This window comes from Hyperolius riggenbachi, chromosome 6, assembly GCF_040937935.1.
Source record: "Hyperolius riggenbachi isolate aHypRig1 chromosome 6, aHypRig1.pri, whole genome shotgun sequence".
Classification (NCBI taxonomy): Eukaryota; Metazoa; Chordata; class Amphibia; order Anura; family Hyperoliidae; genus Hyperolius; species Hyperolius riggenbachi.
Window position 1 is genome coordinate 374,404,889 of NC_090651.1, and position 24,676 is coordinate 374,429,564.

Here is a 24,676-nt window from a genome sequence, read left to right on the forward strand (position 1 = left end):
ATCTGATTGTGACTGTATATATGATGTGTACACAGGAATCTCTTATATATACTAAATAACGTCTATGCTGTAAGAATAAAGCCTGATGTGTAGCTGTGTCACTAATAGAGATGGTCAACGAGATGGAAATAATTCTGCACTGATGCTGATTTATGCAAATGTATGCACTCCCTTTGCTGATGAAATCAAATAATCTGATATGTTGTTAAAATTTGGTTTGGTGACTACAAATTAAAGGGTAACTGAGACGGATGAAAAGTAAAGTTTTATACATACCTGGGGCTTCCTCCAGCCCCCTTCAGGCTAATCAGTCCCTCGCTGTCCTCCACCACCCGGATCTTCTGCTATGAGTCCTGGTAATTCAGCCAGTCAGCGCTGTCCGGCCGCATGCCGCTCCCACAGCCAGGAACATTCTGCACCTGCGCAATAGTGCTGCACAGGTGTAGTATGCTCCTGGCGGCGGAGTGTGTGCATGTGCACTACGCCCGACTGGCTCAAGTACCTGGATTCATAGCAGAAGATCCAGGTAGTGGAGGAGGACAACGAAGGACTGATTATCCTGAAGGCGGCTGGAGGAAGCCCCAGGTATGTATAAAACTTTAATTTCATCTGTCTCAGGTTTACTTTGTTACACAGTAGTACTATACTCTACATATGCACTCCCCACAGAGCTGCAGGGAATCCACTGAGAATGCTGTGCACATTGAACACAGAGGTGTTGTCTGTTTACAATCTCCTCATTACCCTGCAGGGTACCTGCACATCATTCTTACATGTACCCACACTTACATTGCTTAGGGCCTGATAGGTGTTCTTTGTTCCGGTTTGTACCTTTTACAAGTACTCTTACCAAGGACTAGTTTTAGTCTAAAGGGAATAAATATAGTAGTCTACATATCCTTCTCACTTCAGTTGTCTTGTAAAATTCCTAAGCGTTGGCAGTTAAGAGACGAATTTCATGTTACATACTTTTAAACAACAAAATTGTAATATGCAAATTAGAGGAGTCGGAGTCGGAGTTGGAGTCGGTGGAATCCTAAACTGAGGAGTCGGAGTCGGTGGATTTTTGGACCGACTCCACAGCCCTGGTATTAATTATGTTTCAATAGGTTTTTATTGAACAGTTTTTGAATTTTTTTACAACAACAGACTTCAATAATAAGTCTTATAACTTTAAATTAGTATTATCAGTGCACTTTTTGTACAGTTTTGTACATTGCTCCCCAATGTCTCTTCACAATAAACATTTTGAAAGGTCATGCCTGGGTCCTGTAGTTTGTTTTTCACAGCAGTGCAATGTTATTGGACAAAGTAGGTCCCCTGGTGGTTGTCCAAAGTCCTCCCTTTATCCCATCATCAGCTTGACATGAGGGAGGGGCTAAAAGGGGCCAGAAGCCAATTACTCCTGGTGACTCCGCCTGTCTCCTCCATCTACTGGTGAGAGATGAACTCTTTTTGGACAGCACTAGAGCTCAGCAGAGTCTTATGTTTCTAGCCCTGCTAATTGTGTGATGACATTTACACAGGGCTTTTATAAATACAGCAAAGAGACTTTTAGAAAGGAGAAATCACGTATTGAACAGTGAGGAACTGGGCAGGAAGGTGGTGTGATTGCTGAGCTGCAATGCTGGCCATAAAGAGTTAATCTCAAAGCAGAGGGAGGAGGTGGGTGGGGAAACACAAGTGACTCTGTGCTGGGGAGTCAGGACTGTTCATCAGCTGGGGCTTGCCTATTGCTCTGGCAGTTTTCTCAGTGGATCCTTGGTCACAAAGTCAGTCTTCATCAAAGCAAATTTCTTTAGTTTGGCTGAATCAAGTATGAAATTATTATTATTATAGTATTATAGTACTTTTTCTCCTTAAAGGGGCACTATGGCGAAAAATTTTAAAATTTAAAATATGTGCAAACATAGAGAAATAAGAAGTACACTTTTACAGAGTAAAATGAGCCATAAATTGCTTTTCTCATATGTTGCTGTCACTTACAGCAGGTAGTAGAAATCTTACAGAAGTGACAGGTTTTGGACTAGTCCATCCCTGCATAGGAGATTCTCAGCAAGGCTTTTATTCTTTATAAAGATATTCCCTAAAATAGGATTTAAACAATGATGCTGGCCAGCTTCCCTGCTCGCTGCACAGTTTTTTGGCAGTTGGACAGAGCAACAGCCATTCACTAAGTGCTTATGAAAATAAATAAATCCTTGAGAACCCCCTATGATGAGATGAACTAGTCCAAAACCTGTCACTTCTGTCAGATTTCTACTACCTACTGTAAGTGACAGCTAGTGTTGGGCGAACAGTGTTCGCCACTGTTCGGGTTCTGCAGAACATCACCCTGTTCGGGTGATGTTCGGGTTGGCCGAACACCTGATGGTGTTCGGCCAAACTGTTCGGCCATATGGCCGAACTAAGAGCGCATGGCCGAACGTTACCCGAACGTTCGGCTAGCGCTGTGATTGGCCGAACGGGTCACGTGTAGTGTTGGGCGAACATCTAGATGTTCGGGTTCGGGCCGAACATGGCCGCGATGTTCGGGTGTTCGACCCGAACTCCGAACATAATGGAAGTCAATGGGGACCCGAACTTTCGTGCTTTGTAAAGCCTCCTTATATGCTACATACCCCAAATTTACAGGGTATGTGCACCTTGGGAGTGGGTACAAGAGGAAAAAAAATTAGCAAAAAGAGCTTATAGTTTTTGAGAAAATCGATTTTAAAGTTTCAAAGGGAAAACTGTCTTTTAAATGCGGGAAATGTCTGTTTTCTTTGCACAGGTAACATGCTTTTTGTCGGCATGCAGTCATAAATGTAATACATATAAGAGGTTCCAGGAAAAGGGACCGGTAACGCTAACCCAGCAGCAGCAGCACACGTGATGGAACAGGAGGAGGGTGGCGCAGGAGGAGAAGGCCACGCTTTGAGACACAACAACCCAGGCCTTGCATGAGGACAAGAAGCGTGCGGATAGCAATTTGCATTTTGTCGCCATGCAGTCATAAATGTAATACAGATGAGAAGTTCAATAAACAGGGACCGGAAACGCTAACCCATCACAGATGTTCATTGTTCATGTTACTTGGTTGGGGTCCGGGAGTGTTGCGTAGTCGTTTCCAATCCAGGATTGATTCATTTTAATTTGAGTCAGACGGTCTGCATTTTCTGTGGAGAGGCGGATACGCCGATCTGTGACGATGCCTCCGGCAGCACTGAAACAGCGTTCCGACATAACGCTGGCTGCCGGGCAAGCCAGCACCTCTATTGCGTACATTGCCAGTTTGTGCCAGGTGTCTAGCTTCGATACCCAATAGTTGAAGGGTGCAGATGGATTGTTCAACACAGCTATGCCATCTGACATGTAGTCCTTGACCATCTTCTCCAGGCGATCGGTGTTGGAGGTGGATCTGCACGCTTGCTGTTCTGTGTGCTGCTGCATGGGTGTCAGAAAATTTTCCCACTCCAAGGACACTGCCGATACCATTCCCTTTTGGGCACTAGCTGCGGCTTGTGTTGTTTGCTGCCCTCCTGGTCGTCCTGGGTTTGCGGAAGTCAGTCTGTCGGCGTACAACTGGCTAGAGGAGGGGGAGGATGTCAATCTCCTCTTTAAAGTCTCCACAAGGGCCTGCTGGTATTCTTCCATTTTGACCTGTCGGACTCTTTCTTCAAGCAGTTTTGGAACATTGTGTTTGTACCGTGAATCCAGAAGGGTATAAACCCAGTAATTGGTGTTGTCCAGAATGCGCACAGTGCGTGGGTCGCGTTCAATGCAGTCCTAGGCCGAAGAGGTCATAGCCTAGGGTCACAAAAACCTGTTTATTTGGGCTATTTCAATGGTAGTGATGGTGACGTACATAAATCTCAGCCATGGCCGTTAGCAACGTCTGAATCTCACGAAATGTCTCATGCAGGTAGAAGACATATTGTTAGACTTGGATTCCAAAGATGGGGTCCCTACATCTCTGCAAACCAGAGTTACAGGGGTCCAAAATTGGTAAAATCCCCCATAGGCTTTCATTGCCTCCCTATTTTACTTTCCAAAATCTCAAATCTTTTCAAAGGCAATGGCTCAGCAGTACCAAATTTTCTAGCATTGTAGGGACCCTTAGGGGGAACATGACTGGTGAGTTTCGGGCCCCTAGGCCAAAAAGGTCATAGCCTAGGGTCACAAAAACCTGTTTATTTGGGCTATTTCAATGGTAGTGATGGTGACGTACATAAATCTCAGCCATGGCCGTTAGCAACGTCTGAATTTCACGAAATGTCTCATGCAGGTAGAAGACATATTGTTAGACTTGGATTCCAAAGATGGGGTCCCTAAATCTCTGCAAACCAGAGTTACAGGGGTCCAAAATTGGTAAAATCCCCCATAGGCTTTCATTGCCTCCCTATTTCACTTTCCAAAATCTCACATCTTTTCAAAGGGCAATGGCTCAGCAGTACCAAATTTTCTAGCATTGTAGGGACCCTTAGGGGGATCATGACTGGTGAGTTTTGCCACTGCTGAGCCATTGCCCTTTGAAATGGTGTGAGATTTTGGAACGGTAAATAGGAGGCCCAATGAAAGCCTATGGGGGATTTTACCAATTTTGGAGCCCTGTAACTCTGGTTTGCAGAGATGTAGAGACCCCATCTTTGGAATCCAAGTCTAACAATATGTCTTCTACCTGCATGAGACATTTCGTGAAATTCAGACGTTGCTAACTTCCATGGCTGAGATTTATGTACGTCACCATCACTACCATTGAAATAGCCCAAATAAACAGGTTTTTGTGACCCTAGGCTATGACCTCTTTGGCCTAGGGGCCCGAAACTCACCAGTCATGTTCCCCCTAAGGGTCCCTACAATGCTAGAAAATTTGGTACTGCTGAGCCATTGCCCTTTGAAAAGATGTGAGATTTTGGAAAGTGAAATAGGGAGGCAATGAAAGTCTATGGGGGATTTTACCAATTTTGGACCCCTGTAACTCTGGTTTGCAGAGATGTAGGGACCCCATCTTTGGAATCCAAGTCTAACAATATGTCTTCTACCTGCATGAGACATTTCGTGAAATTCAGACATTGCTAACGGCCATGGCTGAGATTTATGTACGTCACCATCACTACCATTGAAATAGCCCAAATAAACAGGTTTTTGTGACCCTAGGCTATGACCTCTTCGGCCTAGGGGCCCGAAACTCACCAGTCATGTTCCCCCTAAGGGTCCCTACAATGCTAGAAAATTTGGTACTGCTGAGCCATTGCTCTTTGAAAAGATGTGAGATTTTGGAAAGTGAAATAGGGAGGCAATGAAAGTCTATGGGGGATTTTTACCAATTTTGGACCCCTGTAACTCTGGTTTGCAGAGATGTAGGGACCCCATCTTTGGAATCCAAGTCTAACAATATGTCTTCTACCTGCATGAGACATTTCGTGAAATTCAGACGTTGCTAACGGCCATGGCTGAGATTTATGTACGTCACCATCACTACCATTGAAATAGCCCAAATAAACAGGTTTTTGTGACCCTAGGCTATGACCTTTTTGGCCTAGGACTGCATTGAACGTGACCCACGCATTGTGCGCATTCTGGACAACACCAATTACTGGGTTTATACCCTTCTGGATCCACGGTACAAACACAATGTTCCAAAACTGCTTGAAGAAAGAGTCCGAAAGGTCAAAATGGAAGTATACCAGCAGGCCCTTGTGGAGACTTTAAAGAGGAGATTGACATCCTCCTCCTCCTCTAGCCAGTTGTACGCCGACAGACTGACTTCCGCAAACCCAGGACGACCAGGAGGGCAGCAAACAACACAAGCCGCAGCTAGTGCCCAAAAGGGAATGGTATCAGCAGTGTCCTTGGAGTGGGAAAATTTTCTGACACCCATGCAGCAGCACACAGAACAGCAAGCGTGCAGATCCACCTCCAACACCGATCGCCTGGAGAAGATGGTCAAGGACTACATGTCAGATGGCATAGCTGTGTTGAACAATCCATCTGCACCCTTCAACTATTGGGTATCGAAGCTAGACACCTGGCACAAACTGGCAATGTACGCAATAGAGGTGCTGGCTTGCCCGGCAGCCAGCGTTATGTCGGAACGCTGTTTCAGTGCTGCCGGAGGCATCGTCACAGATCGGCGTATCCGCCTCTCCACAGAAAATGCAGACCGTCTGACTCAAATTAAAATGAATCAATCCTGGATTGGAAACGACTACGCAACACTCCCGGACCCCAACCAAGTAACATGAACAATGAACATCTGTGATGGGTTAGCGTTTCCGGTCCCTGTTTATTGAACCTCTCATCTGTATTAAATTTATGACTGCATGGCGACAAAACGCAAATTGCTATCCGCACGCTTCTTGTCCTCATGCAAGGCCTGGGTTGTTGTGTCTCAAAGCGTGGCCTTCTCCTCCTGCGCCACCCTCCTCCTGTTCCATCACGTGTGCTGCTGCTGGGTTAGCGTTACCGGTCCCTTTTCCTGGAACCTCTTATATGTATTACATTTATGACTGCATGCTGACAAAAAGCATGTTACCTGTGCAAAGAAAACAGACATTTCCCGCATTTAAAAGACAGTTTTCCCTTTGAAACTTTAAAATCGATTTTCTCAAAAACTATAAGCTCTTTTTGCTAATTTTTTTTTCCTCTTGTACCCACTCCCAAGGTGCACATACCCTGCAAATTTGGGGTATGTAGCATGTAAGGAAGCTTTACAAAGCACGAAAGTTCGGGTCCCCATTGACTTCCATTATGTTCGGAGTTCGGGTCGAACACCCGAACTTCGCGGCCATGTTCGGCCCGAACCCGAACATCTAGGTGTTCGCCCAACACTAGTGACAGCAACATAGGAGAAAAGTAATGTATGGCTCATTTTACTCTGGAAAAAATGTACTTCTTATTTGTATGTTTGCAAATATTGTAAATTTTTTAATTTTTCGACATAGTGCTCCTTTAAGTTTGGTTGAAATCCTAAATCTCATATAAGACACTATCTGCATGAGTTGGTATGTTCTCCCCATGTTTTGGTAGGATTATGTCAGTGACTCCGGTTTTATCTCCTCTTAAGCTACAAAAACATATGGATACATTAATTGGAACCCCAAAGTTGCTCTTTGACTATAAGAGAGGGACTTAAAGAAAACCTGAACTGAACATTAAAAGTCAAAATAAACATACACAAGTCATACTTACCTCCTGTGTAGTCTACTCCTCAATCTATTTTTCCTCTCCGGCGTCCTGTTTGTCCACTGTGATGAATGGAATTCTCCATCCTCCATTTTGAAAATATCCATTACCCCATAACAACTTCCTGGTCAGCACACAGTTAAACTGTAACATCGCCCACTTGAGCCATAGGGAAACATGGACACATCAGTTCTCCTCTCTGCTGTAACTGACAGCAACTGATATATAACTGACAGAAACTGACATATTTCAGTTCTGACAAAATGTTGTCAGAACTGGAAGGGATCACTGTAAGAAGAAAATGGTGAGCTTCTGAGAGGAACTGATGGCAAGGTGACTATGTAATGTTCATTTGAAGTTACCTCATGTGTTTATTTTAAATAATTTTACTCAGTACAGGTTCTCTTTAAGTCTATAAGTATGGTAGGGATTAGATTGTGAGCTCCTCTGAGGACAGTAAGTGACATGACTACACCGAAATTTTTTTGTCATCAACTGTCCCTTAATAGGGTTATATTATACTATGGCACAGATATTACACTATGATTGTGGTAGGGATTAAGTTGTGATCTCCTCTGAGGACAGTCAGTGACATGACTATGTACTCTGTAAAGTGCTGCAGGAGATGTCAGTGCTATATAAATGCATAATAATAATAATAATAATAATATGGTAGGACATTAGACTATGACTATGGTAGGATTAGATTGTTAGCTCCTCTGAGGACAGTCAGTGACATGACTATGTACTCTGTAAAGTGCTGCAGAAGATGTCAGTGCTATATAAATACATAATAATAATATGGCAGGACATTAGACTATGACTATGGTAGGATTAGAGTGTGAGCTCCTCTGAGGACAGTCAGTGACATGACTATGTACTCTGTAAAGTGTTGCAGAAGATGTCAGACTTCAGTCAGAGCATCTGATCTGCTGCATGCTTGTTCAGGGGGTAAAGCTAAAAGTATTAGAGGCAGAGGATCAGCAGGACAGCCAGGAAATCTGCATTGTTCATAAGGAATTGACTATGGCAGCCTCCATGTGTCTCTCACCTCGGGTTCCCTTTAGGACTGTCAGGTCTGGGAGAGTGAGCTTGGCCTGCTGATGACATTTCGCAGAGCTGGGAGCTGCCTGTACACGCAGGCATATCAGGACGTCTTATCAGTGGAGTTGTGGGTTTGGCACAGAGAAGCTGCCTCTATGGCTGATTTCAAGTTCCTGCGATCTTCTCCCACTAATCACTGTCACCTTTCTCTCCTTCCCCCCCCCCTGCAGGGAGCATCTCCTCACAGCTGTCCCAGCACTCCGACCGAGGCTCCGCGCAGAACATCCCGACCGCTCTCCTCATCATCAGCTTTGTGTGAGTAAGAAGCCCACCTACCTGCTACCTACACACATGTGACTAACACTCGCCTCTGCCAGGGCTGATTCATGGCTTGTGGGACGCCGAGAAACTTCTCCCATCTCTCCAGTCTTACTTATCAGTCACGTGAATGTCCGGGTTGTAAAGCACCACTATAGCTAAAAAATGTGAAATGTAAAATACATGTAAACACATACCTCCCAACATTTTTAAATTAGACATTGGGACACTTAGGCCACACCCCTTACCACTCCCCCAACACACACCCTAGTCACGCCTACCATAGTTTTTTTGAAGATTTTTTTTTAAATTAATATTTTATCCCTTTATATTTATTTTTATAAATATTTCCCTCATATACCCTGCCCGTGGGTAGGGAGGAGGGTGAGGGTGCCCGTGGGTGGGAAGGAGGGTGCCACTGTAGAAGGGGAAAAAAAATGATCGAGGTGCCAGCTGCGCCGAAGTGGAATGCCAGCATTACATTTCTACCTCCCTCCCTTGTAATCTGCCCCCCTGTGTCCCCCCTGCTAGCAGAGTGCGCAGCTGTGTGGAGCGGGCTGTCATCTTACCGGCGTCCATCCATGCGTACCGGCATCTGACTTCATTCAGCTTCCTGTGACGTCACAGGAAGCAGAGTGAAGTCGGATGTCAGTACGCATGGATGGACGCTGGTAAGATGACAGCCCGCTCCACACAGCTGCGCACTCTGCTAGCAGGGGGGACACAAGGGGGCAGATTACAAGGGAGGGAGGTAGAAATGTAATGCTGGCATTCCACTTCGGCGCAGCTGGCACCTCGATCATTTTTTTTCACCCTCTCTGCCCTCTGCCATCCGGGACTTGGGGGGGTCATACCGGGATAGCGGGAGAGCCCCCCCAAATCAGGACAGTCCCGCAGGATTCGGGACAGTTGGGGGACATGTGTAAACATATACAAATAAAAAGTTCATTTCTACCAGAGTAAAATGAGCCATAAATTACTTTTCTCCTATGTTGCTGTCACTTACAACAGGTAGTAAGAATCTGACAGAACTGGCAGGATTTGGACTAGTCCATCTCTTCATGGAAGATTCTCAGCATGGCCTTTATTCTTTTTAAAGACATTCCCTAGAAAAGATTTATACAAAGCTGCCGGCCAGCCTCCCTGCTCACTGCACACTTTTTGGCAGTAGGATGGAGCAACCTCCATTCACTAAGTGCTTTTGAAAATAAAGAAAACCCCTAGAGCCCCCCCATGAGAAGATGGGCTACTCCAAATCTTGTTGGTTCTGTCAGATTTCTACTACCTACTATAAGTGGTAGCACCTTGGGAAAAAAGTAATTTATGGCTCATTCTGGAAGAAATGTACTACTTTTTTTTTTAATGTGTTTACATGTATTTTAAATTGTACGATTTACACGATACTGGTCCTTTAACTGTGAATCCAAATAGTGAAGCAGACCACGGCAATGATGATCATGAGGAACCATGAGTTACAGATTGTCCAGCAAGCTCATGGTCCACCAGATCTCCTGGGAGGTGCCAAGGTCAACCTGGCTGCACTCCAGATGGAACATCAATTAAATAATGTAGACCCGCTTCACCTTCATGTCCAATAATATTCTTCTATTACATTATCCTTCATAGCAGCATTACACAGCAACGTTTTGGAGTATTGCATACCGTTGTCAAGCCTCCTGCAGTATGACAACCGAATGCCAACATCCTCAATGTACATTCACTCTGACATGGCCTATAGCCAATAGCAATACAGCATTTGCCCAATCACGTAAGCCCCCTAATCGACAGACCTGATGGAAAACATCTAACACCTTGCTGGGCCGTTAGGTACGCCCACAACTGTTCGTCACATCTGCCTGGGTGGCAACCTGACGCTGTCCACCACCCGGTTACACCAGGGCTCATCTGCCTGGGCGACAACCTGTCGCTGTCCACTACCCGGTTACACCAGGGCTCATCTGCCTGGGCGGCAACCTGACGCTGTCCACCACCCGGCTACACCAGGGCTCATATGCAATTAGCTTTTTCTTGTGGGTTTTCTCCTAGGTAATATCTTCACACCTTGTTAATAAAAGGCATTTTAAACCACCGTCAAGCAAGTAAAACTCAAAATTTTGATAGTACCTTTTCGCCAACTTTTTGGTACTTGAGATATAAAACTCAGGAGAAAAAGTTAATTGCATATGGCCATAGGCGTCATATCTTCTTGGAAACCATCAAGCTGCAGTGGGGAGTGTGTGGCAGTGCTTCCCTCCTCTGCTCTTGGCTTACAGAATTAATGGGATGGTTTTTGCCACGCCCACTCTGCGTCACTCGAGTTGGCTCCCCCTCAGGTCCACCGGGGCGTGGCCAGACTGAGGAATTTCCACCCAGGGAGATGTGACAAACATCAACATTTTTGTAAGACTAAACAAAATACTTTACAAGGTGTAACATACACAACAGTAAAACACCAATATCTACAATAAATAACCAATACAAGATGTTAACAAAGAGCCGGTGCGATATTCATAGTGTAATGAGATAAAGGTATGAGGTCATATAGTATATGAGGTCATCAGTACATGAAGTATGAGGTCATATAGTACATTCTGTACTACATAAAAGTAATGTTTGTATTAATCAGTTATAAAATAGCCTCTTAGATAACTCAATATCATTGTCTACAGCAGGGGTCCCCAAACGTTTTGGGTCGAGGGCCAGGTCAACATACTTCAGACTGCTGGGGGGGCGGAGTATACATAAAATTATGTAGAAGTCTTTGTGGACTAGACAGTGAAGTCAGTCCAATTGGTCAGCAGTGTCACCTGCTGTGGAGTTTGATTGGAAACCAGCTAATGACTGCTTTCTGGCTTCCATGTGGATGGGTGGTGCCAGCACTGCTATTCTAGATGCAGAAAACCAATATTTAAATATGTAGCTGACCGTATCTATAAGTAATACATTTTGTGTGTGGGGGGCTGGTAAAAAAAAGCCTCAGGGGGCCACGTTCGGCCCGCGGGCCTTAGTTTGAGGACCACTGGTCTATTGTATAATTCTCCATAAGAGACAAGCAGTTGTTGCCAAGCCAAATCATAGATCACAAATCCTGACGTACGTTTCACAGCATAGCATTGGCTTCCTCAGAGCTTAGTAATCGCTTCAGCCATGCTTATATAACTATTCGACTATCGGCTGAAACAATGCCACTGCATTATAGAAAAACAGGTGTAAAATACCCGTCAGGTGACAAGTTATTTAGTGGCTCCTACATAAGCTAAGCGTCCACCAGGATACAGAATGGTAACCCAGGTTTCCTCCTTTCGAATCTCAGTCATGATAAAAAAAAACAAATAGTGTGTGTGAAACGCACGTCGGGATGTGTGATCTATGTTTTGGCCTTGGAAACAACTGCTCATATTTTTCATAAGAGTTATACTATGGACATTTATATTTAGTCCTCTAAGAGGCTATTTTATGAATAATTAATAAAAAGATTGTTTTTATTGCATCATGAACGAAAGTATATGAGTGTATGTCTTTATCCTACTGCACAATAAATAGTCCACATGATCTTTGGTTGATTGCTGATGTTTAAAATCTACAATCTACCAACAGTGACAAATGGTGGTGGGAACAGTTCAGAAGTTGAGGATAACAAAAGTTCCTACACCCCTTTTACTTGTTCTTTGCTTAGGCAGACCATTGGCTTTTAGAACTAGCTTTTATGTTGAGGAATAAATGAATCTGTCTATTGCAGAACTGAAAATATTTGTTCTGATTGGACGTTTACTGTCCACTCTATCACTTTGTCTCTTGGCCTCCCCAGTCATGTGACCTGTTTTTTTTTTACCCATAACCCCTGGTTCCGTGTTTCTCCACAGGTTGCTTGTGCTGGTGGCTTTGAATTTGATGCTCTTCTACCGCCTGTGGTCCCTGGAGCACACCGCCCGGACGTTTCATACGTGGCAGAGCTATGCCTTGTCCCAGGGGTAACTATAATAATCCATCATTCCACACCGTGCTTATTAAAGTATTTTCAGTACTTTAATGCAAAGTCAACAGCCTGCCTAGAAGTGGCTTCCAACTGCCTGCCTAGAATGTGGCTTCCAACAGCCTGCCTAGAGGTGGCTTCCAACAGCCTGCCTAGAATGTGGCTTCCAACAGCCTGCCTAGAATGTGGCTTCCAACAGCCTGCCTAGAAATTGGCTTCCAACAGCTTGCCTAAAGGTGGCTTCCAACAGCTTGCCTAGAGGCTGCTTCCAACAACCTGCCTATGCATAGAGGTGGCTTCCAACAGCCTGCCTAGAGGTGGCTTCTAACAGCCTGCCTAGAGGTGGCTTCCAATAGCCTGCCTAGAATGTGGCTTCCAACAGCCTGCCTAGAGGTGGCTTCCAACAGCCTGCCTATGCCTAGAGGTGGCTTCCAACAGCCTGCCTAGAATTTGGCTTACAACAGCCTGCCTAGAGGTAGCCTCCAACAGCCTTCCTAGAGGTGGCATCCAACAGACTGCCTAGAGGTGGCTTCCAACTGCCTGCCTAGAAATGGCTTCCAACTGCCTGCCTAGAGTGTGGCTTCCAGCAGCCTGCCTAGAGGTGGCTTCCAGCAGCCTGCCTAGAGGTGGCTTCCAGCAGCCTGCCTAGAGGTGGCTTCCAGCAGCCTGCCTAGAGGTGGCTTCCAGCAGCCTGCCTAGAGGGGGCTTCCAGCAGCCTACCTAGAGGCGGCTTCCAGCAGCCTGCCTAGAGGTGGCTTCCAGCAGCCTGCCTAGAGGTGGCTTCCAGCAGCCTGCCTAGAGGTGGCTTCCAGCAGCCTGCCTAGAGGTGGCTTCCAGCAGCCTGCCTAGAGGCGGCTTCCAGCAGCCTGCCTAGAGGCGGCTTCCAGCAGCCTGCCTAGAGGCGGCTTCCAGCAGCCTGCCTAGAGGCGGCTTCCAGCAGCCTGCCTAGAGGCGGCTTCCAGCAGCCTGCCTAGAGGCGTTTTCCAGCAGCCTGCCTAGAGGCGGCTTCCAGCAGCCTGCCTAGAGGTGGCTTCCAACAGCCTGCCTCGAGGTGGCTTCCAACAGCCTGCCTAGAGGTGGCTTCCAGCAGCCTGCCTAGAGGTGGCTTCCAGCAGCCTGCCTAGAGGTGGCTTCCAGCAGCCTGCCTAGAGGTGGCTTCCAGCAGCCTGCCTAGAGGTGGCTTCCAGCAGCCTGCCTAGAGGTGGCTTCCAGCAGCCTGCCTAGAGGTGGCTTCCAGCAGCCTGCCTCGAGGTGGCTTCCAACAGCCTGCCTCGAGGTGGCTTCCAACAGCCTGCCTCGAGGTGGCTTCCAACAGCCTGCCTAGAGGTGGCTTCCAACAGCCTGCCTAGAGGTGGCTTCCAACAGCCTGCCTAGAGGTGGCTTCCAACAGCCTGCCTAGAGGTGGCTTCCAACAGCCTGCCTAGAGGTGGCTTCCAACAGCCTGCCTAGAGGTGGCTTCCAACAGCCTGCCTAGAGGTGGCTTCCAACAGCCTGCCTAGAGGTGGCTTCCAACAGCCTGCCTAGAGGTGGCTTCCAACAGCCTGCCTAGAGGTGGCTTCCAACAGCCTGCCTAGAGGTGGCCTCCTACAGACTGCCTAGAGGTGGCTTCCAGAAGCTTGCCTAGAGTTGTCTTCTAGCAGCCTGCCTAGAGGTAGCTTCCAGAAGCTTGCCTAGAGGTGTCTTCTAGCAGCTTGCCTAGACATAATTAAGTTCTGAGCTGCTTCAGAATATATACAACTTGTCCATCCTGACTTTGTTCAGAATACTTCAGCAAAGTGCAGTATAGGTTGTGTGGAGAAGACACTTAATGCTGGGGCCTACATTACCCTGCATGAAGTCTTATGGCTAAGTAGCTGGTTTCAGCACATTTGTCCACCACCAGAGGTCCACGTGAAAGTACTGACTGCCTCTCCTGTCTGCAGGCGGTACCCACAGACGTCCGCGGACTGGGCGGAGATACTTGAGCTACAGAAACGTTTCCACAATGCTGAAGTACAGAAGTGGAAACAGACGCTCCGGGCTTCTGTGCAGCTACTGGACGAGGTGAGAACCAATCAGGGAAGTTGCCTTACCGGTCATCAGGTTCTGTTCTTCTAGCGTTCACCACTCCTGTTCAGACATCACAGTTTAGTGGTTATATGGTACGGCCTAATAGTTTAGCTTTACAGCTACTGATATTTACTTACTGAGTAAGATTTTACTGTAGTTTTAGTAATATGTATAATAACAATCTTTCTCTCAGTCTCATTACTGGCTCTCAAATTTAAAAAAAAGTACATTATTGTCATGACTAAGATACAATGCCCAAGCAATAAAAAGATAGGAAGATATGTTAAAGTAAATTTAATCTGGTATTAAAGTCATTTATGTGTTTTAATAATCTTTCTATGTTTTACCTAAACTAGCCCCCACCCTTTGTAGACATGGCTTCGAGACATGCTATTTACTTTTTTTTGTCAAAAATAGTCTGTGAGACTACACCCAGCCTACTTCTTGGACGTAGTAATAAAGGTCAAGCCCAGTTGTTCAGACAACGAATCATGGTCCAGAGGCTGAGTTTAGTCAGGAAATATACCTCTATATAAAGTTGGGTTATTACCAGCAGAGACAGTCAAGTCTCTGAAACCTCAAGCTAGACATTGTGTGAGCAGCCCTACTGCACGGGTCATGATGTCTAGAACCAACAGAGGGACAGCTGTATCTTGCCTCCTCATATGAGCAATAAATCGTCTTAACTTGATCCTAAGTGTGGTCTTGGAGAATTTCCTTCACACAATTGGTCCTTCGAGCCGGAGAAATGACAGGGGTTTATTCCTGTGGTGTGAGGTAGGATACGGGTATAACGGGTAATCAGTTGGGGACATTATCAGAATAGATCATGCTCTTCTCAGTTTGTGGCCATCTGGGACATAGCGTGCAGCGATTGTCACTGTAGTTTCCCCCTCTGTCCGTGGCATGCTGTGACATAGGGGTTGATTCACTAAGCCAAATACCATGCCTTATCAGAGTTGGCACACCTTATCAGAGTTGGCATACCTTATAAGAGTTGATATACCTTATCAGAGTTAGCATATCTTATCAGAGTAGCATAGCAGGCGCTACAAACTCATGCCTGCTAATTGACAATGACGAGAGCTCCACTCCACATTATCCCCGCATTTTGATTGACCCAATAGGCTGCCTGTCAAGTTTCCTGTCAAGTGACAGGCAGCCTATTGGGCCAATCAAAGTGCGGGGATAATGTCCTTTAAAGTGATTGGACCCGCAGGGGCTCAGGGCAGGACGAGTGGAGATCTTGTCAATGCCAATTAGCAGGCATAAGTCCGTAACGCTCTCTATGCTACTCGGATAAGGTGTGTCAACCCTGATAAGGCGTATTATCACTGATAAGGCATGCTAACTCTGATAAGACATGTTATTTGTCTTAGTGAACCCATAGTGTGCAGTGATTGTTACTGTGTAGTCCTCCTCTCAGTCTCTGGCATGCTGCGACGTTAATGCAGCAATTGTCACTGTGGCTTCCTCCTCTCAGTCTGTGGCATGCTTTGACAGAGTGTACAGCTATTGTCACTGTGGATTCCTCCCCTCAGTGTGCAGTGCACAGCTATGTGATGAGCTTTTGATGTATTTTATAATTTTTATAACTAAGAGGAGGAATCCACAGTAACAATTGCTGTACACTACGTCACAACACGCTACAGACTGAGAGGAGGAATCCACAATGACAGTCACTGCACACTACATCACAGCATGCCACATTGTGGTGGGATAACTCGTGGCCAGCCTTAGATCTCAGGATGGTGAATGGGACTCCACTCCATGGAGAGGTAACACTTGACCAGCCTCAGATCTCAGGATGGTGAATGGGACTCCACTCCGAGGAGAGGTAACACCAGCCTTAGATCTCAGGATGGTGAATGGGACTCCACTCCGAGGAGAGGTAACACCAGCCTTAGATCTCAGGATGGTGAATGGGACTCCACTCCGAGGAGAGGTAACACTTGACCAGCCTCAGATCTCAGGATGGTGAATGGGACTCCACTCCGAGGAGAGGTAACACCAGCCTTAGATCTCAGGATGGTGAATGGGACTCCACTCCGAGGAGAGGTAACACCAGCCTCAGATCTCAGGATGGTGAATGGGACTCAACTCCGAGGAGAGGTAACACTTGACCAGCCTCAGATCTCAGGATGGTGAATGGGACTCCACTCCGAGGAGAGGTAACACCAGCCTCAGATCTCAGGATGGTGAATGGGACTCCACTCCGAGGAGAGGTAACACTTGACCAGCCTCAGATCTCAGGATGGTGAATGGGACTCCACTCCGAGGAGAGGTAACACCAGCCTTAGATCTCAGGATGGTGAATGGGACTCCACTCCGAGGAGAGGTAACACCAGCCTTAGATCTCAGGATGGTGAATAGGACTCCACTCCAAGGAGAGGTAACACCAGCCTCAGATCTCAGGATGGTGAATGGGACTCCACTCCAAGGAGAGGTAACACCAGCCTTAGATCTCGGGATGGTGAATGGGACTCCACTCCAAGGAGAGGTAACACCAGCCTCAGATCTCAGGATGGTGAATGGGACTCCACTCCAAGGAGAGGTAACACCAGCCTTAGATCTCAGGATGGTGAATGGGACTCCACTCCAAGGAGAGGTAACACCAGCCTTAGATCTCAGGATGGTGAATGGGACTCCACTCCAAGGAGAGGTAACACCAGCCTTAGATCTCAGGATGGTGAATGGGATTCCACTCCGAGGAGAGGTAACACCAGCCTTAGATCTCAGGATGGTGAATGGGACTCCACTCCAAGGAGAGGTAACACCAGCCTTAGATCTCAGGATGGTGAATGGGACTCCACTCCGAGGAGAGGTAACACCAGCCTTAGATCTCAGGATGGTGAATGGGACTCCACTCCGAGGAGAGGTGACACCAGCCTTAGATCTCAAGAGGGTGAATGGGACTCCACTCCAAAGCCACCAGCCTCATATCTCAGGATGGTGAATGGGACTCCACTCCGAGGAGAGGTAACACCAGCCTTAGATCTCAGGATGGTGAATGGGACTCCACTCCGAGGAGAGGTAACACCAGCCTCAGATCTCAGGATGGTGAATGGGACTCAACTCCGAGGAGAGGTAACACTTGACCAGCCTCAGATCTCAGGATGGTGAATGGGACTCCACTCCGAGGAGAGGTAACACCAGCCTCAGATCTCAGGATGGTGAATGGGACTCCACTCCGAGGAGAGGTAACACTTGACCAGCCTCAGATCTCAGGATGGTGAATGGGACTCCACTCCGAGGAGAGGTAACACCAGCCTTAGATCTCAGGATGGTGAATGGGACTCCACTCCGAGGAGAGGTAACACCAGCCTTAGATCTCAGGATGGTGAATAGGACTCCACTCCAAGGAGAGGTAACACCAGCCTCAGATCTCAGGATGGTGAATGGGACTCCACTCCAAGGAGAGGTAACACCAGCCTTAGATCTCGGGATGGTGAATGGGACTCCACTCCAAGGAGAGGTAACACCAGCCTCAGATCTCAGGATGGTGAATGGGACTCCACTCCAAGGAGAGGTAACACCAGCCTTAGATCTCAGGATGGTGAATGGGATTCCACTCCGAGGAGAGGTAACACCAGCCTTAGATCTCAGGATGGTGAATGGGACTCCACTCCAAGGAGAGGTAACACCAGCCTTAGATCTCAGGATAGTGAATGGGACTCCACTCCGAGGAGAGGTAACACCAGCCTTAGATCTCAGGATGGTGAATGGGACTCCACTCCGAGGAGAGGTGACACCAGCCTTAGATCTCAAGAGGGTGAATGGGACTCCACTCCAAAGCCACCAGCCTCATATCTCAGGATGGTGAATGGGACTCCACTCCGAGGAGAGGTAACACCAGCCTTAGATCTCAGGATGGTGAATGGGACTCCACTCCGAGGAGAGGTAACACCAGCCTTAGATCTCAGGATGGTGAATGGGACTCCACTCCGAGGAGAGGTAACACCAGCCTCAGATCTCAGGATGGTGTATGGACCTCCACATTGGAGAAGGGTGATACCCACCAGCCTCAGATCTCATTACATCGGGCGCATGGCTCAGATTTACCTCACAGGAACCTATAGTCACAGATGTCCTGGCACCCTAGACTTTGCCTTACATGAACCTACAAACCCCCTCCGAACCGCACCGCAAGTGTGCTGGCTGTCCCAGCTGTCACCTCTCCCTTACTTTCCTTGCCCGTCATAGGTAGCTACAGGTGTCCCTTAGCATGAGGTAGCCAGAGGTGCCCCCAACTGAAGGGAGCTCTCGTCAGTAGAACGCCAAGATCAGGATGAGTAACTTCTCATTTATGCTCTTCTCAGGACTCTGCATAAGGAGGGAGGGAGGCACTAGGGGATGGGAGGGAGCTGCCTTTCCATTATCAGACGCCTATAGGCAAGTGCCTACAGTGCCTTATGGCAAATCCATCCCAGATCGGGCAGAGGCAGTGCTGGATCTCAGATGCTGCTGGTGGAAGAAGAGGAATGATGCAACCTAGATTAATACTCTGTTTTTAACACTGCTTAAAAGCCTTATTTTGTATGCATAAAATATGTGTAAAAGCACTTGTCATATCACTTATTTAACAGACCAGCATACTGATTAGTACTTTTACACCTCTTTATGCCTCTATAAAATCCCTTGGAATACAAGCCACAGAAATCATGTTAATCTATGTTGCTTTATGCCTCTTTTTTTTTTAAATGATCTGTGTACAGGGCCGGTTCTAGATTGTTGCTGCCTGAGGCAAACTTGTGAGGATGTGTCCAGCCGCTCCCCAATTTAGAATGGCCACACAGCACCCGACAATTTACTCTGCTTCATTAAATGTTCTCACATGACATGCTGCAGCTCAACACAATAGCACACTGGCTGGCTGTGAGTCTGACAAACAAGCTGCTCACCCTCAGCCAGTCCTCCTCAGGAAGGTACACACAGTACAAAAATGCTGCCCCTGTAATCTCTGCGCCTAATGCAAGTTATTCACCTTGCTTCATGAGAAAACCAGCCCTGTCTGTTTATTTGTACCCAGAATCAGCCACCTACTCATAATCCGCTTTTATTTGAAAACCTAAGTTCACATTTAGGGGCCATTCAAGCTGGTTCTAGCGCTTTATGCGTGCAATTTTCCACATTCACGATTTTTGTATTGTTTTTTTTTTTGGTGCGTGTACAAGCATTTGTGCGTGTTTTGCAATTTTTATACACGCTTGTATGTTAAATTTCACATTGCAATTTTTCTGTGAAGTTAATTTACCTGAAAATCGAATTAACTCAGAAATCTCATGCAAATTTTCACGCAAAAAGCAAACTTTTATTCAATTTTTTTATGTTTCCATTGATTTGTGTTAAAACATATTGCACATGAGAGAAAGCAGACCTGTTATCCGTATTAAAAAAAAATTGGTGATGCAATTTAACGCAAAAGCCCTCTCTCAGGCCTGGTGCACACCAAAAACCGCTAGCAGATCCGCAAAATGCTAGCAGATTTTGAAACGGTTTTTCTTCTTTTTCTGTAGCGTTTCAGCTAGCGTTTTGCGGTTTTGTGTAGCGTTTTTGGTGTAGTAGATTTCATGTATTGTTACAGTAAAGCTGTTACTGAACAGCTACTGTAACAAAAAACGCCTAGCAAACCGCTCTGAACAGGCGTTTTTCAGAGCGGTTTGCGGTTTTCCTATACTTAACATTGAGGCAGAAACGCCTCCGCAATCCAAAATCTGCAGCAGCCCGGGAGTATGCGTTTCTGCAAAACGCCTCCCGCTCTGGTGTGCACCAGCCCATTGAAATACATTACCCTAGTGGATCCGCACCCGCAAGCAGATCGCAAACCGCAGCGGAAACGCTCCGGTGTGCACTAGGCCTGAGGGTGTATCTACTTACCCTGGGCTTCTTCCAGCAGATATGTCCCTCGCCGCAGCTCTAGTGTCCCCTCCGTTGCAGATGCCGACCTCTGCGCCTGCGGTCGCGCTCCAGTGGCCGGGAGGGTTCTACACAGGCGCAGTAGTTCTGTGCCTGCGCAGAACACTCCAGGCCACGTGACCTCGAGTGTCGTGGCCGCACGCTTGAGCAGGCGCTGAAGATACCAACTTGGCGAGGTCGGCATCTGCAATGGAGAGGACCCTGGGACACCGGAGTTTGGTGAGGGACATATCGGCTGCCAGGGGCTGAAGGAAGCCCCAGGTAAGTAGACTTTGTTTTTTTTTATCTTCCTTGGATGTGTCCTTTAAGGGGCGGGGAAGAGATGGGAGTGGGAGGGAACATTGCTGCAAGCCTGCCTCTTCCTGTCTGGAAATTTGACTTTAGCTGGAAGTCACATTTTTCATTGATTACAGGGGCCGTGGGGTTACAAGGAGAGGAGAGGGACAGCACACAGAGGTATGTAGAATCAGCATAAGCGAAGCTCTATACTTACCTTAGGTAGCTTTGCCATGGTTCAGGGGTGCTTTAAATGTCTGGTATAGGGATGATCAAAAAGATGCAAATACTTTTAAAGGTTTAAATTGATTGGTCTATTTCGAAGCTGCATATCTTTGCATAAATTTGCATCAACACAGAAGTATTTGCATATCAATGATCATCCCTAGTCTGGTATGCACAAGTAAACCACAGGTGTTGAACTCCAGTCCCTGAAGACCATATCCTTGCCAGTGTTTAGGATGGGATGAGGAATGGAGAAATGTGTTCTACTTGATGAGCCACACCCTTCCTGGTTCAGGGCCTTTTCCCACTAATCTGCGATCTGCTTCAAAAAGGGGATCACAGCCCTCTTGCCGATCACCACAGCACTGCGACTTACCTGTAAATCATGGTGCTCATTTTCCAATAGCGCGATTTGTTTCTTCCCAAAGCGCAATTGCCAGCCAGCGTGATTCTGGGTGAGAACTCGATACGCTTCTGATGGTTTCACAGCGCAAATGCAGCGAGTGGAAATTGTGGGTTTGCGCGATTGCAGTGCGGTTGCGCTTGCGAAAGCTAAAAGTACCTCGGCCCCATCAATTGATTTGAGCTGTGCTAAAAATGTGAGGACCTTGGCCCTCGCGGTCTGGAGTTCAAGTCATCCCTGACAGTCATTATCTTTTCCAAACAGCTTGAAATGACTAAAGACAATGGCATTTACGGAATTTGCTTTGGGAGAAGTCGCCCATATTTTAGCTTGCAGAAGTGTTCATGAACGTCGCTTGTAAAAGTGTTCATGAACGTCGCTTGTAAGGTACTTTGCTGTAAACTTTTTTTGGTATGTCGGCTGGAGGGACACTCACATTATATTTCTCTTGCTCTTCCTCTTTCTTCAGATGCGGTCATCTTTGCAGAGGCTCCAGCAGGGGGTGCTGGTCAGCGATCCCGCTACTGAGGCCCGCGATGAAGACGCTCTCTCTTGACCCCACGACCCCTGCTCACACTTCCGCTGGGACTTCTCTACATTTTACAGGGCGGAGCCTGATCACGCCAAGGAAGCGAGGGGGTGGTGGGTGCTCCTGGCCGAGCACCGCGACAACCGCAGGATCCGTAACGCTCACCTCAGAGGGAACAGAGTGCTGGTAACCCGATCCCTTCACCGATAGACGTTATGGCTTTAAGATACTGACTCAGCTGCGGCGGTCCGGAATACGCAGTGGCGCGGGAGTGTGAAAGTGCGGTTACTCCCAAACTGAGAGTGCTATATATTCTCACGGCTATTCCAAGGACAAAAATAGCTAATCACATTTCAAAGGGAACTTGACTTCTGAACTTTTTCTTTTTCCTGGTTCCGTAGGAAAAAGGACAAAAAAAAATCCAAGGATTCTTTTATCGTCCGCCGCGGAGCCATGGCGTTGTGCTGGCAGCGGTCCCGGCAGCGCGACTTTACTGTAAAACTTCTGACGCGGCTGCGGTGGAAAACGATGACTACTATGGGCAGGTCTCCCATACTGCGGCGCAAATCAGAGCCGCAAAATCAGAGGAAATTTGTCTTTTATGCTACTATTAGAGTTCGAGGATACTTTTAAAAAGATGGACGCAAAATGTCGCCCTATCGATGAATTTTTCTGAGGCGCTATTATTTAATGTTAACCGTTTAATCTATAGTCTAGAGTTTATAGACTTTTTTTTTTTTTTTTAATGATCGCTGAAGTTCTGGGAGGCAGAAGATGGAAAATTTTAAATAAGGGTCTGGCTTTAGTGGGTAGCAACGAGCCAGTGCTGCCACTCCCCCATTATTCTTCAACACATTCCTACTTTAAAAGTAAACCCCCCCCCCATCCCGTTTTTTTAATTTTCTGTGCCGTAGTGGAACGCTGAACATCCAGAAAGGTGTTGTCTTTAGAAAGCACTTGTGTATTTATTGATGAGACCCAAACTTCATGCCAGCACATGTGGGCCAGACGGCAACCGTCTCCCCAGTGACGGGGCGCGGCCTCAATCTCACAGACGAACGTACAGACTTTTAATGTAGTTATCTTGCCTATTTATTTATTTTATTTTGATTAGATGATTTTGCTTGTCTCGTACACTCCTTCCATTTTAAGGATCGGTTCACCTAGATTTTGTCTTTCGCTTATGGATAGAAATGGTTGGCTTAAGGTCCAAAATGGCGTCTGGTTTCTCTTGGCTAATCCACAGTCTCATTCTGCCCACGTGGACTTTCACATTTTGTTCTGCTTTCCCAACTGAGAAATCCCAAGGACTAGGGTGTGGCTGCCACCTGTGGAGGCGGAGCTGTGACCTCCGCGTCAGAGAAGTGTGTGGCTTTCACGTGTGGGCGGAGCTGGGACCTCAGTGTCAGAGAAGAGTGTGGCTTCCACGTGTGGGCGGAGCTGGGACCTCAGTGTAAGAGAAGAACGTGGCTGCCATGTGTGGGCCGAGCTGGGACCTCAATGTCAGAGCAGTGAGTGTATCCTGCTAGCATCTATGTGGGATTGAAATACCGATATGAGGTGGACCGTTGTGCTAATTATAAGCATTTCTATCGTCCCGCAAACTGTCTAATGTGTACCTTTTTAGCTTTTGTGCAACTTTTTTTTTTACCGGTGGAAGCAATTGCCGTGGGAATGTGTTCTATCGGGTATTAAGGAGAGGGCATTGCTGTTATCACAGTAAGGCCTCATTGCTCCTACGGACTTGATAAACCGATGGTTAGTATGTCACTTTGCATAGGGGAGGTAGCATTTAAGGCAAAACTCAGGTTCTGCTGGAAATCCCATTCCCGCCAGAGAGATCCGCTATAATTCCTGCAAACTCTTCTGTTCTGTAGACAATGAGGCTGACCAATCAAATGATTGTTCATTTGAGCACTGCTGTAGAAGCCAATGAAAGATAACACCCTGACATGCCCGAGCATACTCACCTATCCAGCAGCACGCTCCCACCTATGTCCTGTCTCCTTCTTTGCTGGCTGCCTGTTCCCCAGCATGTACATTGCGTAACTTTGTACATGCCGCAGTGTCACAGGGCAGCATGCGGCCAGCGAGGATGGAGACAGGACATAGGGAGGAGTGCGCTGGGGGATAGGTGAGTATGCTCTGCTGTCAACCCACAGGGGGAAAAGGGGGGGGGGGGGCATGCCACTTGGCCCAGGATGGCGCAGTAGCGGTCTAGTTTCAAGGTGAAATCTTTTAAACATTGATTTGCAGTGTGACAGTTGCAGAGCCTTCTCTGATCAGATTTTGATCTCTTGGTTGAATCTGGTGGCCGTCTGTCAGGGCGTGAGTGGGAGTGTTTTCAGCACAGTCAGTTTTCCTTTAAACAAAGGGCCAGAGTTTCTTTAAAACTTTTTTGTATCACTGATGACGACAAGCTGTGTATTATAATAGACCAAGTCTCTGTTATTTATAACACCCTCCAGCCTAGACTTAATTTATTTTTACATTTATTAAAAGGCCTCCAAATGCTTGACGTCCCGCTAAACCCAAAACTGAACAAGGCAGATTTAAATAGCGACCAGGCTGTCAGCTTGTTCTCCTCACTGGATTCAGTCAAGTGTGGTCACGTGACACCCAAAGTGGGAGGAGTTAAAGATGTCAGACTACAATTCCCAGCATTGCTGCATTACAATAGGATCAATGGCCTTATTTTGTAAATTTTCCCCTTGAGTTTCGTCTTGGGAGATGTTATCTCAAGTCAAGTGAAAAATGCTAAAAAGTAGGTAAGGAA

General features: G+C 46.8%; 1 protein-coding gene across 11 annotated transcripts in view; it reads left to right on the plus strand.

Annotated features, from left to right (window-relative positions):
- Positions 1-23,964, plus strand: part of GRAMD1A (GRAM domain containing 1A) — a 264,618-nt gene extending 240,654 nt beyond the window's left edge. For 9 of the 11 annotated variants that reach the window (XM_068241916.1, XM_068241917.1, XM_068241922.1 and 6 more), the window contains 5 exons: positions 8,442-8,526; positions 12,393-12,500; positions 14,425-14,545; positions 20,881-20,923; positions 21,841-23,964. In XM_068241916.1, the coding sequence (XP_068098017.1) occupies positions 8,442-8,526; positions 12,393-12,500; positions 14,425-14,545; positions 20,881-20,923; positions 21,841-21,899 (416 nt within the window). In that variant the 3' untranslated portion in view covers positions 21,900-23,964. The remainder of the gene's footprint in view (positions 1-8,441; positions 8,527-12,392; positions 12,501-14,424; positions 14,546-20,880; positions 20,924-21,840) is intronic. The other 2 variants (XM_068241918.1, XM_068241921.1) reach the window with 1 other exon arrangement.
- Positions 23,965-24,676: the final 712 nt, after the last annotated feature.